The sequence below is a fragment of the Labrus bergylta genome, chromosome 10 (genome assembly GCF_963930695.1).
Source record: "Labrus bergylta chromosome 10, fLabBer1.1, whole genome shotgun sequence".
Lineage (NCBI taxonomy): Eukaryota > Metazoa > Chordata > Actinopteri > Labriformes > Labridae > Labrus > Labrus bergylta.
This window is the reverse complement of record NC_089204.1, coordinates 27298070-27322145: the sequence shown is the minus strand read 5'-3', so window position 1 is coordinate 27322145 and position 24076 is coordinate 27298070. Positions and strand designations below refer to the sequence as shown.

Below are 24076 nucleotides of genomic sequence, written 5' to 3'. Positions count from 1 at the left end.
TGCAGATTTATAAAATATGTCAGCTGTGAGTGTGATGTCTGAAGCATTGGTTATAGTTGGTCAAGTAAGTTCATCTTATTTTGAAAGAGCAAACTGCATTTATTAGTTCTACTCCTCCTCGTCGTCCTCCACTGTTTTGACTTTGAATGTCCTCCACCTAGTCAGTAAATAGCATCGACTGTAAATATTAAAGTAAATAGCAGTTTGTGGTCGTTAAAGCCATCATTATCAACTCTCCTTCGTTTCTTCTCCACATAATAAGAAAGTAAAGTAAAAGTAGTAACACGGTCCTCGATATCCAGCTTTGTTTCAAACAAAATTGTTGTCATTTTAACCCTAAAAAAGTTTTTAAGAATTTTAGACTCAAACACGATAAAAAAAAGCCAAAAGTTTGTTTGTGATGTCCAACGTTGTCAATCGAGCACGAGCCTCCAGTGATACGAGCAGCCAATCAAATTACAGGAGCAGCAAACCTCTAACAGTCAGTGGTAAACCGTAAGGTAAACTAAATAATATTACTAATATTTATGTTACTTAATTATACAGCTCATTATATTTCAAGCAAAGTTTTATATTCATAAATGTAAATTTGCTGAAGTAAAACCCCACATTTATACATTTTAAAATTCTACATTGAAATAATCACTTCAGACAACAACAAAAAAAAGCTGTGAATTTATGATCTAAATTAGAAGTTTTATAGTATATTTTAAAAGTGAACTAAATCAAATGTAGGCTACCTGATTTGAGATGTTGTCCCCTGGCTCCTATGCTTCATACATGTCTTTGTTTTTGTTATCATCAAGGTCCCTGTTGTTGTTATTATATGTTCACCTTACATCATTACGCTGCATTTGTTTTATTCGAGTAGATATCTACTTTGAAATAAAGTTTATTGAAAATGTACATATTTAAATATGATCAATCATGTCTTTATGTAGGACAATTACATTTTGTATTTTGCATAATTTTGTTCTAGTTTCGTCACAAAGTAATCCGATTAAATAAATAAAAATGCTTTTATTGTTTGTGTTTCGCGTTTATTTTAAACATGGTTTGTTCACTTTATCAACACAACTTTGTCCTTGAGAGTAAAAACACCTACTTCACCTTCATCCCTCTCCCACAGTGAAAGTCAGTGAGCTCCACACACACACACAGACACACACACACACACACACACACACACACACACACACACACACACACAGGGGTGAAGGTGGGTTTCTTTGATAGGGCGGGGATGGCAGTGGGCATCAGGGGGGGAGGGGTCACAGATCCCCCCATACCAGCCATGTGTGTGCGCGAGCACGGATAAGAAAATTACGCCATCGGAAGATAATTATGTAACCCGGTCTCTTAACAACCGACCTCAAACTGTTCAGTCCCAGAGGATTTTGATTGACAGGCTCTCTGTGAGCCTCTATATAAGAGGAGGGAGCAGAGAGCCGCAGTCAGTGTTGTGCCTCCAGTCCTCCAGACTGTGGATGTAGAGAACCAAAGTGGACTTTACGCTTTTTACGCACGAGGTTTGCAGGAGATACCACCTCTCATTCATTTAACCATCGGCTCGAGTCAGCAAACAAGCTGATTATCTTCCACAATTTGTAACCTTTTATTGATCTTTGTGCCGGATATCGAACAGAATTAAGGAAATAAAGCTTAATTTGTCAGGTAAGTAGACTATATGGAGCACAGATGTTTGACATGTTGTGTGCAGAGATAGTAGGCAATAGCATCATAGATCATTTTCTTCTGTTAAATGTAAACTCTTAAGGATAAATTCGTAAGCAGAAGGTGATTTTATATGTAAACTGAAGTCTGTTAATGTGATGCTGTAAACATATTAAGGTAGTCTTCCTGTTTAGCGGGAATTCCTTCATATACGTTATCAAATTGTGTTTTTTTTTTCAATTTATTTTTCAATTATGCACCAGGTTGTGACAGGGAAAAGTGCAGACGCCTATAGAGAGGGACCTATGAGGTCATTAAAGGACAATAACGTGACATAAAAACTAATAAAGCACATCTCTGTTGTTTTTTGAAGGAGATATGATACTCAGGAGAAGTCTCTTCTTGCTGCTCTTATCTTTTAATTTCCTCCTCGCATTGACTCAAGGTAAGTGGAATGCTTGAATAAGATGCCAAAAATGAATTATAAACATAATATTTATACTATTTAAGTGATTATTGTAACATAATGGAATGCAGCTTAATGCTATAATCCCCTCTCGCTGTCGTTCATTTAAAGTCTTTTGTCTTTTGATTTATGTGACAAATTGTGATTCTCTCTTTTTATAAAGGGTTTAAAAACTCTTCTTTGCCAATAAAGTAACAGTTTGATCCTCTCCTCTCTGATTCATAGATGGCGAGCAGGAGGACGAGACAACGTTCGACTTGTTTGAAATCAGCCAGATCACACGCAAGACTCTGGGGGCCAAACAGTTCAGGGGCCAAAACTCTGACGCTCCTGCTTACCGCTTCATCCGCTTCGACCACCTGCCCCCAGTGAGCCCCCCTATCCTAAAACAAATCCTGCAGCAGATCCAGAACAACGAGGGCTTTGTGTTCGAGGCCAGCATTCGGCAGGACCGCGCCTCTCGGGGGACCCTGATCGGTCTCGAGGGCCGCGACGGCCAGCGGCAGTTCGAGATCGTCTCCAACGGACGGGCCAACACTCTGGACCTGGTTTACTGGGAGGACGGCTCGCAGAACCTGTTTTCCTTTGAGGATGTGGACCTGTCCGACTCGCAGTGGAAGAATATCACGCTTCACGTTCACGGGGAAAATGCAAACCTGTTCATTGGCTGCAGCCTGATAGACAGCTTCATCCTGGATGCTCCTTTCTACGAGCACCTGCATGCCGAGGGGAGCCGCATGTATGTGGCAAAGGGATCCAGCCGGGAAAGCCACTTCAGGGTGAGACACACTATATTGCTTTTTTTTGTGTCTAGACAAGGAAAAAAAAACGACTTTCTCTTAAAGTGTGGCAGAGTGGCTACGTGTAGCCCTTGTTATTCTTGTGGAAAAGGACTCCATATTTAGACTTTAAATTGCCCCTTGTGTGTAAAAATGAGTGTGACAAGTTCAAGAGGGAACTTCTAAGCTCCTGTGCGAGTGTGTTTGTCTGTTTCCCAATGCAAATCTTAAAACCAGAAGAGTTTAAATAGAAAATAAACTTACCAAAAAGTATCAAGAATATGATAAAAGTGGCTTCAAACCGTGTGATCATGTCGCATCTTTCTTTTACTAACAGGGCCTTCTGCAGAACGTGCATTTCATCTTTGACACCAGCATCGAAGACGTTCTCCTGAGCAAAGACTGCGAGGTTACAAAACCGGGTAAGAGTGAATTTTTTTTTGTGGTTAACTTAGATAAACATTCATCCCAAAAGTGCCTGCCAGACTTGGTTAGTGGGAACCATTTCTCACTGGTGGATTTTCATGAGCCAAACGATGAGTCAAACTAATTATATTCGTAAACCCTTTCATGCGGCGATACCTTACAGATGTGATTGGGAAACTCTTTCACATGCAATCCCTCCAAAGCATTGGTATCTGTGTTTTGTTAAGTTTTTAACCAACCACAGCACCCAGACCCAAACTGTTTTAGCGCTCTCAGTTGACTCCCTTCATGTGAATTTAACTTTTTTGGTTTCTTAAGTGGGTGAAAACAGCTTTTTGCAGATTTGATATGTGGCAAGATCCCCCCCCCCCCATTATCAGCCGTGTCAATGCAGTGGCTGGAGGTGGAGCAGCATGCACGGTGAACAAAAGGAGACACAGATGCTTACATTTATTTCCACTGGCTCGAGGACTCGGGGATAATGCCCTGGGAAAGAAAACAGAAAAAGAGAAAGTGGATGCTCTGCTGCAGAGCGGGGAGCTTCCTCTTCCAGCTGCGCACACAAACACACACACACACACACGCACACACACACACACACACACACACACACACACACACACAATGAAGTCATGTATTGGCTGATTGGGTTACTTTTCTCAGCTGAAGCTCTGCTCACATGAGCAATAATACCTCGTGATCCTCGGCGAGGCTCACGCGAGAAGCCGCCGCCGCAGCTAAAAAGAAACAGATATCTGGGTGAACGTGGAGATAATCATCCTGCACAACAAAGCTGAGGAGTCACCAGATTTGGCAACTGCGTCTTCAGGCCAGTGTGACAAAACATCTCCATATGCGGGGGTGCGTGTTTGGCTCTGATAGAGATGTTGTTGCGCTGCAGTGTTGATTGAATCCCAGCTGTATGAGTTTATGTGTTGAACAAATGTGACCATGGACTGGAAGGTTTCTGCACGCTGGCAGGTAGCAAGTCAACGTTCTGCTCTGGTAGCACTCTTAAAGCCAAAGAGTCACTCGTAAACCAACAAAACCAACCCTCGTAAATCCTGTCATGTCGGAACATTAATGAGCAGCATTAAACATACCCAAGCGTTTTGCTCTTTCTTAATTCTCTCTCTCTATCTGCTTTGAGAAAGAAGAAGAATGTGTAAATGCTTTCACAGGCAAGCTAGCATGCGTTCACATGCACACACAGCGTGAAAGCCTCCTGAGATTTGAATGAATCCAGCAGACTGAAGAAGGAAAAGAAAACACAGAGCTGGCTACAGAGGGACAGCGTCGGACAATCTGGACAACTTGATGATTTAGAGTCCCCCGGCCTGTTGTTAATCTTCACCAATTTACACAGCGAGCTCCAAACCAGTTGCAATGAAATGCGCTGTACTCTGGCCGACTGACAGGTCGTCCCGTGGAGCTTTCATATGTGTCTTCTGTTTTCTGCATTGAACAGTCACAAAGCTCATCGCGATATAAATTAAGGTCAAGGGTTTGACATTACGCTGGAATAAGTTTGGGGTGAAATGGAGGCAATATAAAGGAAATATACTCACAATTACAGAGGGAATAATGCTAAACTACAACCCACAAATGAAGTCCTGTCCTGTGATTTGAACTTTTGCATGACACATCACTCTAGACTGGACTTCCAGCTCCCGATCGGCAGATTGTGCAAACAAGAATAAATGCAGAGCCTTATTATCTTTGTAATTCACCATTTACATGTGAAAAGTTTTAGCAATGGATGATAAATGATCCAACTTAACGAGCTTGATTTGCATCGAGCAGACGACAGTTTTATTGATGTTTGGGCTTCTGATCGGCTGCAGTGAAAAAGACCATTAGCGTCTCAGGAAACCTTGCAAATCCATCTGTGTGGTCACTCCAGTCTGTAGAGTTCATGTTGGAAGTGTCCACTTACCTCAAGCATGGAGGAGATTTACAATGGCTTGTTTCGAATGACACGAGGAACACCCAGGTCTTTTGCTTTTTCAGCTCCGCGTTTGCATCCCCTCCTGATGTCCACACACGGCTGAACTGCTGGAAGTGGAAAACATGTACCGTCACCATTTCAAACACAAATACATCTTTTAGACCAAACACTGCTGTCTGAACATCTGTTTTAAGGGAACACAATAAACATTGTAATCACCACATTGTTGTGATCTCTTTGGCCGCCTTCAGGAAAACAGGAAATCACTCGCTTTTCTTGTTTTTCAAATCATCATATCTCTCAAATGTGTTTTCCATCATTCTCTCTGATGTCTGTTTTTCTGCCACCCCCCCCCCCCCCCCCCCCCCCCCCTCCCAGATGAGGTGAATATAGTGAGCGAGACCACAGAAACCGTGGCCGTGAGTCCCTCCATCACGACGAACATTATCGGTCAGAAGACGGATGATCTGGGCGCGGATATGTGCGAGCGCTCCTGTGAGGAACTCAGCACCATGTTCCAGGAACTGAACGGCCTGCGCGTCGTCGTCAGCAACCTCATTGATGGCTTACAAAAAGTGGTGAGTAGCAGAAGTGCTATCAGTGACATGCTGTTAATGGACATAATCTTGACTTGAGTTTGTTTTAAGATGCCTAATTGGCTGAACGGGCCAAAGTCAGTGATGAATGTGGAATTGTGAAATCAGCCAGGGAAGAAAATCAACATCTTAGAGAAACTGGACATATTAGGAAAACAAATGATACGATTCCCCAGGCTGCTGCCAGGAGCTAAGAGGTTTAAATTAGGTTACTAGGTAACCTACATTGGTTTTGAAAGCAAACATTTTAGTAGCCGCAGGGCTGTTTATAGAGTGGCCCGTGATGGCTGAACCCGTTTAACTCCAGCTATCTGTGGCAGCGTGAGTCAGACAGCTTTTATGACATGTTACATGTGGATATAGGAAGTGTTCCCCTGGCAGCTGCAGGGTCCAGTCTAATGTCTGGCTGTGTTTAAACAGCCCTTGTGTTTCCTCTGGGAGCCTCCCAGCAATAAGAGAGTCTGGGCATGAGCCTTGGGAGGAGGAAAAAAGTAGCGGCTGGGATGAGAAGGGTCCCTGAGGCTCTTCCAGATCGAGTGGTGTCTCAGATTCTTGTGCTGCACACTGCTGCCTCCTTTTTCCTAACGGGAGGATGGACACACATACACATACACACACGTAGAGATACACACATGCACAAAAATACACACAAACTTTTGGCAGAAGTTTATCTCCTGACAGTTGCTAAGTGTTACAAAGTCCAGCCAGAGATCCAGTGGTCTCCAAGTGTGTTGGAGGTTACGATGTGCAAAACTGAGTTACACTTCAACGGGCTATTTTTCTAGAAACATAACAGAAATGTAGCTTTGTTTTTGGAATCTACAGTTACGAGAAACACAGTTGACATTTTATGACATTTCTCGTTAGTATTACGGGGCAGCTTTTTTTGTTTGGAGGTGCTTTTTTCCTTCAGGTTCATTTAAGTTTTCAGAGGTTTTCCCCTCTTATTTGACGACCTTAGAAAGTTTATTTTTCAGAACAATGTGATGCAAGACCGAAATGGAGAATGGAAGGAGAGGTTAATTGAATGGGTAACAGCCTGCGACATTTGGCCTTAAGTTAAAAAAAAAAAAAATCTATGCATAAAGTGCTTTGATTTGACAGTTTTTTTCGTGGTAATACATTTTAGTCAACTGGTTAACAAACAGCTTTCCTGTATGACCTACAAAAGCAATCCACACCATTTGTTAGATTACGCATTTTTCTTAACGTTTTTATTCCCTACATGTCACAGCTGCAGTGGGGTTCGATTCTGGCAAAGCCGATAACATCGCACAGCTTAAAAATGGCCTTTTCTTTTTAATTTCCTGCGCCAGAGTTTCATATCTTTTTTCTTTCACACATGAACAAAACTCCTGAAAACTTAAACAAATATTCAGAGTGAGCTGCACGTATGAACGCAATGACTGAATGAACAAATTGTCACCAAAGTGTCGGACGTTGTTGCTTTGTCTGCATTTCTGTGTCATTCTTTATGTGTCCTACCCCCTCCTGTCAGACAGGGAAAGTCTGCTGTAAGGTGCATGGAGTGCATGTTTCAAAACAGGTACAGTTACACCTTACATGAGTAGAAAGTGAGATAGTTATAAGGGGAAAAGGTTTTTTAATTTTTCATGCTTCAAGACGTTCCACTTTGTCCACAGGGGCCGACAAAATCAAAATAAGAGCAAGGTTGCTCCCAGATGCTCTAAGGAATAACTGCATTTCTTCTCGAGCAGGATGTACTATTCAACACACCACCTGGTCAAAAGTAACCTCACATGTGTTCTCATGAAAGACTCAGCTTGTCAGCAGGTGTACACCTTGACATCTCTAATGGAATGCAGTGCAGGCGCGCACGTTTGCCCTAATCACTTCTGACTGATCTCCTTTGTCTCCTAATCTATCTGTTGTTGCATATTTCAGACGGAGGAGAACACAGTCATGAAGGAGGCCCTCGGGAAGATGAAGAACTCCAAGGAGAAGAACATGTGCTGGCAGGATGGACGCCTGTTTGACGATAAAGAAGACTGGATTGTAGACAGCTGCACCAAGTGTACCTGCCAGGTAGTGCCAAGTTATGTGGAAATATAAGTACAGATTTACTGTTTAATATCAATAACACTGATTCATCTACAATATTCATTGATGGCAGGAGTCCAAGATCGTGTGTCACCAAATCACGTGCCCCCCTGTGGCCTGTGCCAGCCCCTCGTTTATTGACGGCGAGTGCTGCCCCGTGTGTTTGCGTAAGTAATCAGCAGCCAATGCTCCCAGCGTATAAACACAATTATGAACACACACACAGTTTTATGTATGCATGCTATTTTAACTCAATGGTTCCATATGTCGTAAAAAACAACAACAACAAAAAAACAATATGCCACATGTATTTAATTTTTATTCCACAGGACTGCTGCAGCCAGTTTGTCTTTCAGAGTGAACCACACATTTATTTGTCAAAACATAAGACACTCAGGGAGGCTTCTGTGGGTTTTTTGAGATGAGGTAATGTGGTGACCGGGCTGACAAGAAGAATAAAAACAGTGCAGTCTTGATTTTTTGCATGTACTTTTTTTATTTTGTTTTGAAAGTAAGTGGACGTGGACGTTTTTCCTCCCACTGCATTCACATACAGACTGAAAGGCTTGTCCTGTCTGTGAGGGATCTAGGACAAAGGAAGAACACAACAGAAACTTCACAGTTTCAAAAGCATTTTTTACAAAGTTAAGACCATTCAAACTTCACCTTTGGGCTCAAAAGGGAAGTGAGTAGAGAAATAAATAAAAGATAATACACTACCATACCTTTGAAGTGGATGGCACAAGAAACCGATCCACAGCCGGCACCCATAGCTTTACCGGCCTTACTAGCCTTTGGCCAACGACTTTGCTAAGGTGGGTTAGTGTTGCTTCAGCAAATTTAACACTTTAACAAGTCAAATGTGCCCAGGCCAGTCGATCAGAAAGGGCAAGGATGCACCAAAGGTGATCCTCCAAAGAGTCACTAAAGTCAAAGTACACAGTACAACCCTCCAGACCTGATACTACCTGGTTCATAAGGTGTTGGAAGATTGCTGTGGCATCATGTAGGCCAAAGAACTGTGTTGGAATAGAGCCCGAAAGGTGTGATGAACCAGTGATGTCCCTTGCACTAGGTGTTAAAGAATAGAATAGAATAGAATTACTTTATTAATCCCAAACTGGGAAATTTTGTAAAACTGGGAAATTGTGTTACGTGGTAAGGAACCTGCTAATAACCTTTAAAGTCTTTATATGCAATATTTCACACTTAAATATAATATAAATCAAGTATATCCTCTGAAAATAACTCTGTGAGTCATGACTGTCTACAATGGGTGTAACACCCAAGTCCCACTGTCTGTGATGTTTTCAGAGTTTTCAGAGTCCTATCTTCAGTTTGTTTACATCGCCGGGACGGCTGGCTGACTCCTCCCCTCGTGTATAAAAGTTGTTTAATTGAGGGACTAGAGAAAAGAAGAATAACATACTGTACTCACTGCTTAACTGTGTTTCTAGATCACGCTCATTTCAGGTAAATTTACATGCAGTGTGAAGATACCAGCATAATAAAGATCGCTAGCATTAGCATGCTAACACAACAATGCACCACGAGTTGTTTTGGTTTCATGCTGGTGCTCAAGGGCGACATCTGCTGGATCAAAAAATCACATATAAAGCCTTTAAGCAAGTCAAACTTACTGACATATTTAGCAGACCAGACCAGATCGACACAGTCCTCCATGCTTCAGAGTCGGAAAATGTGAGGTTCAGTTTTTTTCGTGTGCTTTTTGAGGGTCAGTACAAGATCTCAATGTACCGTCCGACTTCTTAACAAGCAAACAAGGAGAAGGCTAACTACATGAGAATGGCTCTGCAAGTAATTGTCTGGCATATAGTTCACCTCTGCTTCTAAATGGAAAAATAAATGTTTTTTTTTATATCTTTCAGCTAAAGACAGCAATGATGGCTGGTCCCCCTGGTCAGAGTGGACAGAGTGCACAGTCACCTGCGGGATAGGAACTCAACAAAGGGGTCGGTCATGTGATGCAACCAGCAACCCCTGTCCAGGACCCTCCATACAGACGCGCAAGTGCAGCCTGGGAAAATGCGACAGCCGTGGTGAGGATGTTATTTTTAAAGTAGTATATCACCTGATATCCAGTAGCAACTGACTTAGTGCTGAGCTATTATCTTTATTAAAGTTTGCATCTGCAATTACCACAACTTTGCAAAAAATGTTAAACTGAAAACAGTAGGAGGGGAATGGAATACACGATACAACTGTGGAAAAACTCAGCACTGAGTAAATATGAGGTGGAAACTTCAAGTGCAAAAAACAGAATTAAGGCCTTCATAAATCTGTTAGAACTGGATCCATGTGAGAGAGGATGAATGCCAGTGAAGAGCTGAATTTCTCGGTCGAGTTGCAGGGTGTACCCAGTCCAAGTTAATATCCAATAAATCACTGGCTGAGAGGCCGTTCCACAGTGCAGTGACTCAACAGACCGCCACGCAGAAATAAGAAACACATTAATGAATTTGATCGTTAGATTGGTTGTTAATTGGGTAGGGTGTCTGGAGATTTCGCAAGATTTATGCTGGATGTCGAGACCGATGAATTGGGTAATTGTGGGATCAACGTTTATTACTGCTTTCAGCTAAGATTTTACTGCATCTGTTGGGCGACTGAATCAGGAGAATAGTTGACCAACAATGACTTAAACGTTGGCTTGAGCATATTTGAAAACGAGCCATGGTCACCATGATCACATTGTTACTTTTAGAGGCTGTCTTGGTCATTTTCTAGGACTTTGTCAAGAAAACACTCACTGAGTGGAACTCTAGAGGATAATACGTGATGAATGTTTTGTTGATCTTTGTCCAATATGTCTGATGTTTGATTTACCAGTTCGCCAGGACGGAGGCTGGAGTTTGTGGTCACCGTGGTCCTCCTGCTCAGTGACCTGTGGAGAAGGACAGATCACCAGGATACGACACTGCAACGCCCCCGTGCCACAGCTGGGGGGGAAAGACTGCGAGGGAAGTGGGAGAGAGACTCAGCGCTGCACTGCCAAGCCGTGTCCCGGTGAGTATTTCAATGTGTGTGACAGGAAACTCTCAAAAAAAGAAGCATCTCCATTTCAGCATCTGTCGAACCAGCAGACATCCTTGTGTCTCATGGCTCCCCCGAGGCAACATTCCCCATGTGTTTTGGACTGGCCTCCTGTCTGTCTTTCAGGAAATGTTGACTTAAATCAGCTCAATATGTTTCATCTTGCAGTATTAAGTTCCAGGCTCCCAACTCTCCTGCTGCTTTCAGATTGCTAGCTGGAAATGTTGGCATATTATCATTTAGAAAGAAAGAGTTGAAATACTGTTGGAACAAAGTGCTCGATGTCAAAAACCAATTTCTGAATTTCTATGTCTGTATTTTTTTAGTTGATGGTAGTTGGGGTCCTTGGTCTCCATGGGCAACCTGTTCAGCAACATGTGGACGGGGGATCAAAAGTCGGACGCGTGAATGCAACAGCCCTAAACCTCAGTATGGAGGCAATAAGTGTATCGGGGAGGCCAACGACGACGACAGCTGTAACGACAAAGAATGTCCTATTGGTGAGTACCGATCACTCGCAAACAAACAAACGCTTCTAGAGGTGAAAATGTCTGTTGGTGATTATTTCCAACCCCTATATGGCAACCTGAAATATCTGGCCAGCTACTGCAAGGATTGGATTCAATTTAAACTGACTTTCCCAGAGGATGAATCATACTGACTTTGGTCCAATGTTTTATCCTTGGGTGCCAACTTCAGACAGACTTAAGCAGAACATTTGAGCATGTCGGCTTGCTAATGTTATCATGAAACACAAAGTACCACCAAATATTTTAAACATACATGACACCAAAATATGCTCAGTAGCAGGGGAACTCTATCTCGAAAGAGAGGTTGATGACAAAAAAGTATTTTATTTTTAATTTTCCAATGCTGTGAGTACCTAAAATAAAAAACAAAAACTTATACTATTTATTTATTATAGTGGAGTTAGACAGCCAAAGCCTTTATATATTAAACCAAAACTTACTACATGGTGAACCAACCCTTTGAAGCCGAGATGTAAGGTAGAATAGAGTGCTGCAGGCATCACGCTGCTTCCCTCTACAAAAAGCCTTCAGGTTTTTTCTATGGGTTTAAACTCTGAGGCAAAAAACTGTTTGACACATTTTGTTCACCAAGATAATCTTCATGAATGAACACAACATACTGTCATCATTTTTGAAGCGTGAATGCAATCGGCTAAAGTCAAATGCTAATGTTAGTCTATAAAGGAACTACACCACAGTTGACTGACTCCAACATCACCACCATTAAGCTTCCAACCAGTTGATACGTTTCTAAGTTCTAATGTTACCAACAGTACTAGTTAGCCAGTTGTTAGCCTTTTGTAAACAAAAAAATAAAGAAATTCCCAAGTGGGGCACTTCCAGATGTACTTTATGTGGTAGAAAAAAACATCAAAATCCCTTCAGTTTGTGTTTACCACAGAAGTTATTCTGGGTATTTAACCCAAAACTTGATCTTTAGCATCAGGTTTAAATAAAAAAACATTAATTTCTGGAGTTTTATCAATGAGAAACACTCTACACAGATATGTCCTGCAATGTCTAAATCCATATTCTTGTCACCTCATGTCCTTTTAGATGGCTGTCTGTCTAACCCTTGCTTCGGGGGAGTGGATTGCAACAGCTCTCCGGATGGATCTTGGGAGTGTGGCGCATGTCCTGCTGGTTTCCGTGGAAACGGTACCCACTGTGAAGACATTAACGAGGTAAAAAGTTTATAAAAAAGTTTATAAAAGTTTATATTAAGCAAACATGTGTTTCATGCTTCATTTAGTTTGCATTATACTTAAGCTATCCTTTCTCTCTTCCAGTGTGACATGGTGACAGACGTTTGCTTCAAAGTGGGAGAAACACCACGCTGTGTCAACACTGATCCTGGTTTCCACTGCTTGCCTTGTCCAAAACGATACAAGGGCACCCAGCCTTTCGGTATGGGCGTGGAGTCAGCAAAGAAGAACAAACAGGTGAGTTAAAGTTGATCTTTTTGTACCAGCGATCGACTATTTATTTGACCCTATTCGATAAAGGCTAGCTCATAAAAGACCTGAGAGCAAAATACAGGAAATAGTCCAACATGGGCCTCTAGCTCCAGGCAGATTCTTTTCCAAGTGTCTGGATTTTTTGTCAGATCCAGATTTGTGAAAGATGGAAGCAGCCGCTCAGGTGATTTATAGGCCGCACTCTTGCATCGAGAGTGATAACACAGCGCTGGAGGGAAGACCTTGGGCCTCAATTTATGAATTTCACTCACCTTGACCCGGTATTGACAGGAAAAAAGGAAAGGGAGGAGACTTGGGCTACTCTTAACACCAAACATGTGCGACACACGTCTGGTTCTTGCATTGTAAGGTCAGAGGCAGATTCAAACCTTTTCTTTGGACTGTGTTTTTACTGTACGTGTTGAATGGATCAGTGCTTTTAGCCCAGCAAAATCATGTCAAACTTTTAGCACTTAAAAACTCAGTATTTCCACTTTCCACTGCTGTGATAACTGATTTTATTGTAAGTTATACAACATGCCATATATGTCAAATTAATAACTGGATGGGAACACACTTTTCTCCTCCCTTTTGATCGCAGGATTAAAAAAAAAAAAAAGTCTGGAAAATGTACAAAAATTTGCCGGGCCACTTTGAGATGCATTCGTATTACATCCTTTGTGATACTGCAGCTGCTTGTCTTTGATATGTTTCCAGAATGACACTAATTGATTTGGGAAAAGAGAATTGTCTCATCTGGCATTAAGGGTCTCCATTTGGCAGTTCTGATCAAAGGCTCGCCCCTTGCTGTCATTCTTTGCTCTATGAGCTCATGGAGTGGCATCCAAAATGGAGTCATGTTCATCATGTGGTAATGAGTGGCAGCTGTGAATAACTCGTGCTGCCATAAAGAGGCAGCAGTGGGTTTTAGTGGGATGTATTAAGAATTTAGAGGGATTTCATAAAATCAACCGTACCCAGAAGTCGCGCCCATCCCCCCCCCCACTTTGGCTTTGTCCAGAGTCTTGGCCTCAACCCTTCACTTTGATATGGAGTTGCTTTCAGTTTTGAGTGGCTGCCACAGCAAAAGCACGACAAACAGTGGTAGAATAAGTACTTAACAAAACAATGGAAACAATATATAAAGTTTCAGTTCAATAGAGCTAAGTCTTTTCTGGCCAACCGGGCAATAGCACACAGGAGGCAAGTCCCAAACAGCAAAACAAATCTAGTAAGGGAACTGGCAACAATCTGAAAACCAAGAAACCAAAACAATGAGCCCACAAGGACAAACAAAGACAATGGTAGGGAGTAATAGCAGGGAAAAAATCCCCCTGACAATATCAGGGGGAGGTTTGGATTGAAAAGAGTTGAAAGAAGATGTAAGTCCTTTAAAATAAAACAGGGAACGTTTCAGTTAAAGGTTAACGGGATATTCCATAAGCAGTAGTGAGAATGGTTTGGAGGGTTGACCTTTTGTAATTGGTGAATCCAGTGCTCTTAATGTTTGATGTCACTGATGGCACATTTCATACTATGGTTCCAATGCCTTGTGTGTTTTTATTCTTCAGGTGTGTGAGCCGGAGAACCCATGCAAGGACAAGACCCACAGCTGTCACAAATATGCCGAATGCATCTACCTCAGCCACTTCAGTGACCCGATGTACAAGTGTGAGTGCAGGACCGGTTACGCTGGAGACGGCTTCATTTGCGGAGAGGACTCAGACTTGGATGGCTGGCCCAATCAGAACCTTGTGTGTGGTGCCAACGCAACATATCACTGCAAGAAGGTATTTCTTTGACCTTTGTTGACATATATAGATGCTTATTCAGCATTATTTATATTTAAGATATCTGTGAAACCGCTGAACTTCCCAACTGCTTTTTCAGGATAACTGTCCTAATCTTCCCAACTCTGGACAAGAGGACTTTGACAAAGACGGTCAAGGAGATGCTTGTGACAAGGATGATGACAGTGATGGAATTTTAGACGAGAGGGTACACATGGACACCTTTTATTCCATGATCAAATTCTTGATTCTTAAAAGTTTCTAACAACATTTCTTTTCCCCCTACAGGACAACTGCCCCCTCCTTTTCAATCCTCGCCAGTTTGACTTTGACAAGGACGAAGTCGGGGACCGCTGCGACAACTGTCCCTATGAACACAACCCTGCTCAGATAGACACCGACCACAACGGAGAAGGAGATGCCTGCGCAATTGACATAGACGGAGATGGTAAACCACGACTTAAGTCCCCTTAAGCAACTAAGAATCACATTTTTACCAAATAATTCTCAACAATATCTCTTCAACATGCCTTTTTTTTCTTAGAAATTCTGAATGAGAGTGACAACTGCCCCTATGTGTACAACACTGACCAGAAGGACACTGACATGGATGGAGTTGGTGACCAGTGTGACAACTGTCCATTGCTGCACAACCCCGACCAGGTACTGAACTTTTATATACATACAGTACACTGTCAGCAAAGTACTGCATTCTCAGTCTCCATTTGGTTGTTGTTACGACTTAACTGAAGGCAGGACCCATGTGCAACACACCAAACACAGGAGCTGGTTTTAAATGGTTTTATTGTCCCAAGAAAGCAGTAAAACGAGGATAATCCTGCAGAAGAGGTGGGACAGAGCAAAAACTGCAGGCATGACTGTAGATGGGAAGCAGGTGTGGGGCAAGGAGCAGGAGGGGAAAAGGCTTGACCAGGTAACAGGGAGGCAGGACTGGAGAGTGATGAGCCACGCCTGCCACAAAGACAAACTCAGACAAACAGGGAGGAACAGACAGAAACTTTGGGGCAATTGCTTGCTTATCAGGTATCCCTTTAAAATTGGCCTTCCACCCCAGAGACGTTTTTGCCATCAAACGATAGTCAATGCTTCCACTACACGTCATACTATTTTGCATTCATTTAAGCAGTAGGAGGAAGTGTCACAGTAATAATATTTTTTTTTCTGTTTTCCCACAGACTGATTTAGATAACGACCTTGTTGGAGATCAGTGTGACAACAACCAGGACATCGACGAAGACGGCCATCAGAACAACCTGGACAACTGTCCCTATGTGGCCAATTCCAACCAGGCCGACCACGACAAGGATGGCAAAGGGGACGCGTGCGACTACGACGACGATAACGACGGCGTACCTGACGAAAAGGACAACTGCAGACTGACACCCAACGTAGACCAGCTGGACTCTGATGGTGAGGATGTAGCGCTAAAATTGTGTAAACGACGCACCACATACGTTTCAATCATGTGAGAATTCATCTGTTAAAGTTTTGCATGTACGCACCGGGGTGTATGAACTGTTTCATGCAACACTGCAAAAACACCAACACAAAGCCAATTATATATACGTTTTATTTTTGGGCTTTTTGGGCCTTTAATTGAGAGATAGGACAGTGGATAGATTCAGAAATCAGGGAGAGAGAGAGTAGAGATTGACACGTGGGAAAGGAGCCACAGGTGGGATCCGAACCTGGGCCGCCCGCTTGGAGGAGCAAAGCCTCCTTACATTGGGCGTGCGCACTAACCACTGCGCCACCAGCGCCCAAAAACAATTATCTTTAATCCTTCACAAAATACTTGTTTCCATTTTCCTGAGTCAAGCTAACCAACCTGAAAAAACCTCATAGTTAATAAGATACAATAATATCACCTTGCTGGCTGTTAATTATATTAACAGATAAATTGAATTTATTTATTTTAATAGGGACAATGCAATTTAACATAATTTCAATACAAAGCATGAAACTGATGTGCTGCATAAAGAGTTTATAGCTATTGCTAATTTCCAACTCGTGTCCCCAGTTGGGCCTTTGTGTAAACAAACAGATTAAAATGTACAACATTCGGTTACATAAAAACCCTCATGATATGAGGATACATTAAAATACATGTACAACATTACAAATGCTATAAACCAGTTTAAAATAAAGTTTTAAGATACTAATTAAAAGTGGGTACAGCTCTGGCTTGCTTTGAGCCACACACTTCACAATCAGTTTTATTTTGAGTACACATTAATGCAAATGTTTTACTGTAAGTAATGACACATTAATAACTTTACATAAAGAAACAGAGGACACTATTGGGAAAAAAGTAGCATTAGTTATTATCACCACTAATCCAACATTAGCAGTTCACAATAAATGCACACAAACATTTAGAAAACTATAATGTGGCCTTATGTAAGAGACTTGTTTGGACTGTGTCTGTACTTTTCAGTCATGGAACAAATCATCTTTAAAGCTAGATGGATTTTGGGGGGATATCGGATCTCTCTTTGATTGGCTCCATGCACTGAGACTTTCTACTCTTTAATCAGTGCTGTTCATTGTGGTACTTCAGTTCGCCTTCTCCCAGATTTCTTCACAGTTAGCAATTAGCTAGACTGCAGCAGGTGTGAAATTTGATGGCTGTGGAAAGAGTCAACGACCCCGTTGGCAAGAGGTGAGGTCATTCCGCATGACTTCAGTGAGCTGACCAGGAGGGCACACGCCAGGCTGTGAAGTTTTTACTTCTCTCAGGCTTCACTCCTGATTAATTCACAGTGCCCAATTGAAGCGGGGTTACCTGGAGTTTGTACAGCTGTCTGTAACTGGAAACAGACGGCGAGGGAGGGAGGAGGGGCCCCCGGACACTGACGCTTTCTTCACAGCTCGTCACACGGTGTTTATTTGATAGAAAACGTTTTAGCCCCTTGTGAAATAACAAAGATGATGACAGCAAGCAGCTAGCTACTCCCGAGCAGAGGCCTTCATTAGCCAGTGGCGCCCCTTTCCACTGTGAGATCCTGGCCTGCAGTCTGGCTCTAATAGACTTCAGACTTCAGAGAGTTACAAGTATCAGTGGAAGTTGTCACAGCATGTAAGGACAGCTGATTTTTCTTCAGTATGCTTGGCAAAGGAATTTAAGCGAGTTTCCTTGGAGGAGTTGCCATTTTCTCCATTCATCTTCAATATTAACTTGGAGGAGCTCCTCCAGCGCCGGCTGCAGTGGGAGTATTATGACACTCACATTAGCTGCCATAGAGATTTTCCAATCTAAGGAAAAGCAGGAAAAAGTATGTAGAATGTATTTCTAATTTAAATTGTTTTGTCTGACGTTTTTTTTTTTTAAGGCGATGGAAGAGGGGACGCCTGCAAAGATGACTTTGACAATGACAACATCCCGGATATTCTCGACGTGTGCCCTGAGAACAACGCAATCAGCGTCACAGACTTCAGGAAGTTCCAGATGGTCCACTTGGATCCAAAGGGAACCACTCAAATCGATCCAAACTGGGTGGTCAGACATCAGGGCAAAGAGCTGGTTCAGACCGCCAACTCCGACCCGGGCATCGCCGTCGGTGAGTTGTCAACACATGTTTACTCTCAGGCCACCAAAGCTTTCAGACTCTTGGAAAGTTAATTCAACTTCACACGGCCAAGTTATCAAATTCCTCTCACTCCTCCTCAGGTTTTGATGAGTTCAACGCTGTGGACTTCAGTGGGACGATGTACGTGAACACAGACAGAGATGACGACTATGCAGGCTTTGTGTTCGGATACCAGTCGAGTGGGCGCTTTTATGTGGTGATGTGGAAGCAGATCACACAGACTTACTGGGAGGACAAGCCCTCTAAGGCCTTTGGCATCTCTGGGGTTTCACTCAAAGTTGTAAACTCCACCACTGGCACTGGAGAGAACCTCAGGAATGCTTTGTGGCACACAGGCAACACTCCCGGACAGGTGGGCTGCGGTTCAAACACGCTTTATGTTCCTGTTTTCAAAAGGCTGAAGCGGTCTTTAACGTTGCTCATTTTTCTACTTAGGTTCGGACTCTGTGGCATGACCCCAAAAACATTGGTTGGAAGGATTACACAGCCTACAGGTGGCATCTCATCCACAGACCGAAGACTGGTTTTATAAGGTAAGAAATCAAGCTGAATATTTTCTTGATTTGATGGTAGGACTTAAGCTTTGCCTCATCCTTTCAGTGGACTACAGAAACACTATCATTACATCATAAAATGAGATTGTATTATTCTGTAAATTTCAGTAAGTAAGTTTTTTTTTGCATTTTGCAGAGTTGTGGTCTATGAAGGTAAACAGATCATGGCTGACTCAGGACCAATTTACGACAAGACATTCGCTGGAGGAAGGTTAGGCTTGTTTGTCTTCTCACAAGAGCTGGTGTTCTTCTCCGACCTCAAGTATGAGTGCAGAGGTTAGTACAAACATTTTTTACTATAATTAAACTAACTAATGTCACTAATGTCTTCAAACTGTCAGATACCATTCATTATTCTCAGTCAGTAGTGTTGAATGAGCAAACTGTCATAGCTCACCTGTCCATGTGGGGGAGCTGTTCATGGCTCAATTTTTCTTCTAGATTTCAGCAAGCTTAATTTTTTAAATCACGCTCATTTCAGGTAAATTTACATGCAGTGTGAAGATACGACCATAGTAAAGATCGCATGCTAACACAACAATGCAGCGCAAGTTGTTTTGGTTTCATGCTGGTGCTCAAGGGCGACATCTACTGGATCAAAAAAATCGCATAGTAAGCCTTTAAGCCGAAATTACAACATATTCTAATAACTAATGGGCCCACGAAGCATGGGGAGGACTTTTTTTTTTTTTGCCAATTTAAGCCAGCACTATCCACTTCTAACAAATGTTATCTAGTTATACCAAATAAGTGCTTAGACCAAATAAAAGCAGTGTGAAGTACATGCAATGTAGTCACAGGTTTAAACTCTTTAATGCACGGTATTAAAGATAAAAGTGAGTGTGCACTTTTTAGATTTAAGAGTGCAGTTTTGGGATTGATTGGTATTTCAGGTTTTAGTTCTGTGGCATCTTGTGTGTATCCTATACATTCATAGGACATCTATATAAATACAGTATAAGGTCCAGAAGAGGGGGGGGGGGGCTTCTTCATGTTTGACTCTTATGGGTAATTTTTCTAAACATCTTTTTCAAACCCCAGATAAGCCGGAGTTTCCAACGGTGTTCCTCAGGTAACGACGAGAGGTGTTTGTGTGTTGTGTGTTTGGCTAAAGCATTAAAAAGAGTCACGCTATGTTTCTGCCTGTCAGCTCGCTCGTGTACAATGCCTCAGGCGCATTGTGAAAGACCTTGAGCGTTCCTCCAAGGATCTTCTTTTTGAGTGTGGAAAACAAGCCTGCGGCCACTTCACGATCACAGCCATATCACTGAAGACACGCTTTGTGTTGACGCACACAGTGCACATGTTGTTGCTACCCTGGCACTTTTGACTGTGGGAATCCTGTTGAGTGTCCTACTTTTTTATTGTAAATACAGCAGTGACGGAGCTTTTTTCTTTCCTCCATCTTTCCACAGATAACTGAATCACGTCTGATAGAAAAACATCGGAAGCCAAAAAACAAGAACTTCTTGAAGTAAACATCACGTCAAATCCAATTCAGAGTTAAAGAGACTTTTCCACACTCGTCCATGTTTCGCCTTGATCCATCCACCAGAGGAAACCATGGCCCACTTCAGTTTTTTCCCAAGCTGGGGAAGAAAAACTGATGAGATGGGATGAATTTTTTAGGAAAGCCTTGAAACATGTTTACCTTTTTTCTACATTTCTAAGGGTTCATCGTCTAACCACTTGCACGCTGTTTGAGCTTTCCTCCAGTTTTCTTACTTATTCACATTGTAGGCGACTCAGTTCTCGACCTTTTGCCTCGTTCTTTGTTCGCTGAGCAACTGATCATAACATGTCTTACAAACATTATCTGTAACCAAAGCATAATCAAGTCCATAACTATATCTCCTCATTGTTTCTTTTTTGTTTAATCCTGAATGTTTTGACTTCTTTATCAACAGAGAACTTGAGTGAATGCTATCAGAACGCCATGTTAGCCAGTGCCAAAGATGTTTATACTAAGTCTGTATCATAATTCCTTTTGTAAATTATTAATGCTCTGCTCGTTTCGTTCGTTCGTTTGTTTGTTTGCATTTTTTGCGAGAGTTTGTAAATAATTATTTATTTGTTTACACTGACAAAAACATATAATTGAGTATCACAAACGACAAGATAACACATTTCAGTATTGCATTTTTTCTAAGTGTTGTTTCGCACTTCCTTTTCTTGATAGTTTTTTTTTATTTCTGATGACCTGCACGGTGACTCTAAAGACAGAAGTTTTTTAAGGGTTGTCACAGAAGATGGAATTTTCATTCTGGTTACATGTGTACATTAATAAAGCCACTGTGTTTATTTTGTTAGCTTTCCACTCCGGGCCTCATTGTCCTCAAAGCGATGATGGTGCATGTGGAACATTTTTCAGCGATTGTATTCAGTGTCCAAAGAAACTCTTAACGGGTGTATCACTAGAATTGGGTGATGCAAATACTTTAGAAAGCACCCTCTCCAACATGACACCCCAAAAAATAAAAAGATCCGTAATGCTGGCTACACACTGTACAACTTTTAAATATTAACTGATTTTTTAAACGGGGGAGGTCACAGACACAAAGACAGTTTTGACATTTTTTTAACATTATAATCCTACAAAAAGCACCGGACCGCCAAGAGCACACGCTTGCCGTTCGCTGTTACGTTTCACAGTGCCAAATCATTGAACGCAAGGTCTCTCACATGATCCAATATTCCAATTTGCTAGAGTTATGGTTTGGTTTCTGTTCGCCGCCATGTTTGTGAGCTGTAAAAGTATCCACACGTCTGGTCTCCTCGCTCTCCTTGGCTATTGCGGGCATCCCAATCATTGGTGGAATCGAGACGAAATTGGGGAGGTTGGTCCTCGGTCTGGAGGAGTAAAGTCATCGTGTTGACACCACCACTGGATGGGACAAGCCTCAAATCGGGCCAAGCCAATTCACAGTCGTTGGTGGGGTGAATCAGGACCAAATTTGGGCCTAAAATCATTTAGTGTGTAGCCAGTCTAACACATTAACAAAGTAACTAAATAAACGTAATTGTAGTTTAATTGAAAGAGTCTTTATATCTAATGCTTTGTACCAAAAACTAAGTGAAGAATCACACCAACAGCAGAGACTTTGAGGTTCAAAGTTGGGTCATTGTGTTTTGTGGAGTCATGAAGTTCAAATACAGTGAAAACATTTTCTACACGTTTCTTTTTTCATGCGTATTGTAGTCGTTAATATCACTTATGGATGTTGTGAAACTTTCCAGTGTCAATGGAAAAAGGAATCCAGATGAAGGTCTCCGAGTGTGACTGTGTGTTTGTGTCGTGTGGATCGAGGGAGCGTCAGTGTGCGACCCCGGTGTCATTTAGTCTGTACAGCCTTGTGTTCTTCTGGTTTTTTGGTTTCCATCTTGTTTACCTTGTTGGGAGTTTTCAAATGCACAAAATGTAAATGTTTTTGTATACTTGTTTTGTTAGATTTACATTTTCTACAAACATCAGTGTAAGATTGTTCTGTTTCATAAATAAATGTCTTGTACACAGTTTGGTTGATTATTTACATGACAGTGACCCGGTATGATTACTGTCATCGGGGGAGATTCTGGTGGCTGTCGGGCCCGTAGACCAAAATGTACAGGAGGCCCCTTCAACAAACGTTCATCACCAATATGCTATAAATAATCTGACACCAAAAAAACAAAGCTAAATCTAAACATTTATTCTTAAAGTTCACATTAGTGTTATTTAAAAACAGAAATGAAGACCATTTAAAACCATTTCATCTGAAAATATAAAGAACAATAAATATGAGAACAAACACCATGATGTAATGCCAGCGGACGTTATGTTCAGTGGTGATTCTAGAGCCTGTTGGGGCCCCATGCAAAAATCAATTGGGGGGGTCCTCCAACTAGTGTTCATCACCATTTTGTCTCCAGGCCAACGCTTACTCCTCTTTTTTTCCGGTTACAGCAATTTTCTCTTATTTCTTCGGTGACTTTCATTGACAAACTTTGGTTTTCACAGCAATTGTTCATCCGACGACTAGCGGGGCAATGAAAGTGTGTGCCATCAGATGTGGGGCCCCATAGGGAGGTTTTGGTCATTGCAAAATTTGCACATTTTGGGCCACTGCTTTGGTTTAAGTCTGTGAACCCTCAGGGGCCATCTGCTGGTCTCAAGCAGGTGACAAGCAGGTGACAAGCAACGCCTCTGGTTATGTCATACGAGTGTCTTTACCCGATATTTAAGGCTAAAGTAGCAACATTCAATCGTTTACTATTCTATTAGTGAGTGCTGTCAAATGGGGCCCATTTAGGGAGGTTTCCAACTGTCATTGCAAAACATGGACATCACCCATTTGTTACTGCAGAGGGCTTTGGAGACCCATCGTGGCGGTCTCCATGCTGGAAATTCTGTCTCAGCCTACGTTACATTCAACCTAACGACAGGCTGAGAGCTGGAGCTGAGGGGCGGGTTTTAAGCCGTTACACAGCGCCCACCTGTCAGTCAATCATGTCAGCTACACAACCTCTTGTGGGTCATAAAATAAAAATGGATGAGTTATCAACCAATTCACTCCTCGTACAGTGTGTGCTAATCGGGGCATGAGCTAATCAGACCTATTTTGTCTTTTTTGGCTGTAAACATGTTAACTTCTGCTTTCAAAACTGGCTTTTTTGAATGGGTGTGTATGTGACTTATGGTGCTCCTGTAGCCAGCCTCAAGCAGACACTCGACAAACTGCAGGACTTTGCTCTTTCGCATTGATTGTGTGCCCCATCCTGATTGTTTTCACCTGTGTTTCATTACCCTGTCTGTTGAATCTCTGTCATCCTTCCCTTCTGTGTAACTTCTTGGTCAAAACTTTTCTTGTGTCTCTGAACTCCCTCGTGTGAACTCTTCTGTGAATGCTTCTATTTTCTCTTGGCTCTTTCTGTGTTTTTCCCCCCTGTGTTTTGACTTTGGTTTATGATTTTGGACTTCGAACAGAAAGAATGTTTTTTGTCTTTTGTTAAAATAAATCATTGTTCAGTACATGAGTCCTCTGTCGTTTGTTGAATCTTTTAACTGGAAATTGGCCTCTGTTGTTGAGGCATGCGCTCTAACATCTCACCTAATACATCGCCATCTTTTAATTTTAGTGTTTAATGTTTTAA

The 24076-nt window shown here is 42.0% G+C and overlaps 1 protein-coding gene across 2 annotated transcripts; it reads left to right on the top strand.

The window, feature by feature from the left end:
* Nucleotides 1–1449: 1449 nt before the first annotated feature.
* On the top strand, nucleotides 1450–22459 carry thbs2a (thrombospondin 2a). Of its 2 annotated transcripts, XM_020632786.3 has the most exons (23): nucleotides 1450–1674; nucleotides 2048–2119; nucleotides 2366–2919; nucleotides 3257–3341; nucleotides 5672–5871; nucleotides 7795–7935; nucleotides 8024–8117; nucleotides 9840–10010; nucleotides 10801–10977; nucleotides 11331–11504; nucleotides 12591–12718; nucleotides 12824–12976; nucleotides 14563–14781; nucleotides 14882–14989; nucleotides 15070–15229; nucleotides 15326–15444; nucleotides 15978–16212; nucleotides 18135–18362; nucleotides 18473–18744; nucleotides 18828–18925; nucleotides 19083–19222; nucleotides 19988–20018; nucleotides 20362–22459. In XM_020632786.3, exons 2-23 carry the CDS (start codon nucleotides 2053–2055, stop codon nucleotides 20363–20365), a joined length of 3558 nt encoding a protein of 1185 aa, XP_020488442.1. In that variant the 5' UTR covers nucleotides 1450–1674; nucleotides 2048–2052; the 3' UTR covers nucleotides 20366–22459. The 2 variants fall into 2 exon arrangements, with proteins under 2 accessions (XP_020488442.1, XP_020488444.1); XM_020632788.3 differs by lacking the exon at nucleotides 19988–20018 and having other exon boundaries at nucleotides 1451–1674.
* The last annotated feature ends 1617 nt before the right edge of the window (nucleotides 22460–24076 follow it).

Excerpts from the sequence above, each read along its gene's own strand:
- thbs2a (XM_020632786.3), top strand. The coding sequence starts at position 2,053 with ATGATACTCAGGAGAAGTCTCTTCTTGCTGCTCTTATCTTTTAATTTC. Across the intron at positions 3,342-5,671 it reads CTGCGAGGTTACAAAACCGG|ATGAGGTGAATATAGTGAGC; the intron begins GTAAGAGTGAAT and ends CCCCCCTCCCAG. Across the intron at positions 16,213-18,134 it reads AGACCAGCTGGACTCTGATG|GCGATGGAAGAGGGGACGCC; the intron begins GTGAGGATGTAG and ends TTTTTTTTTAAG.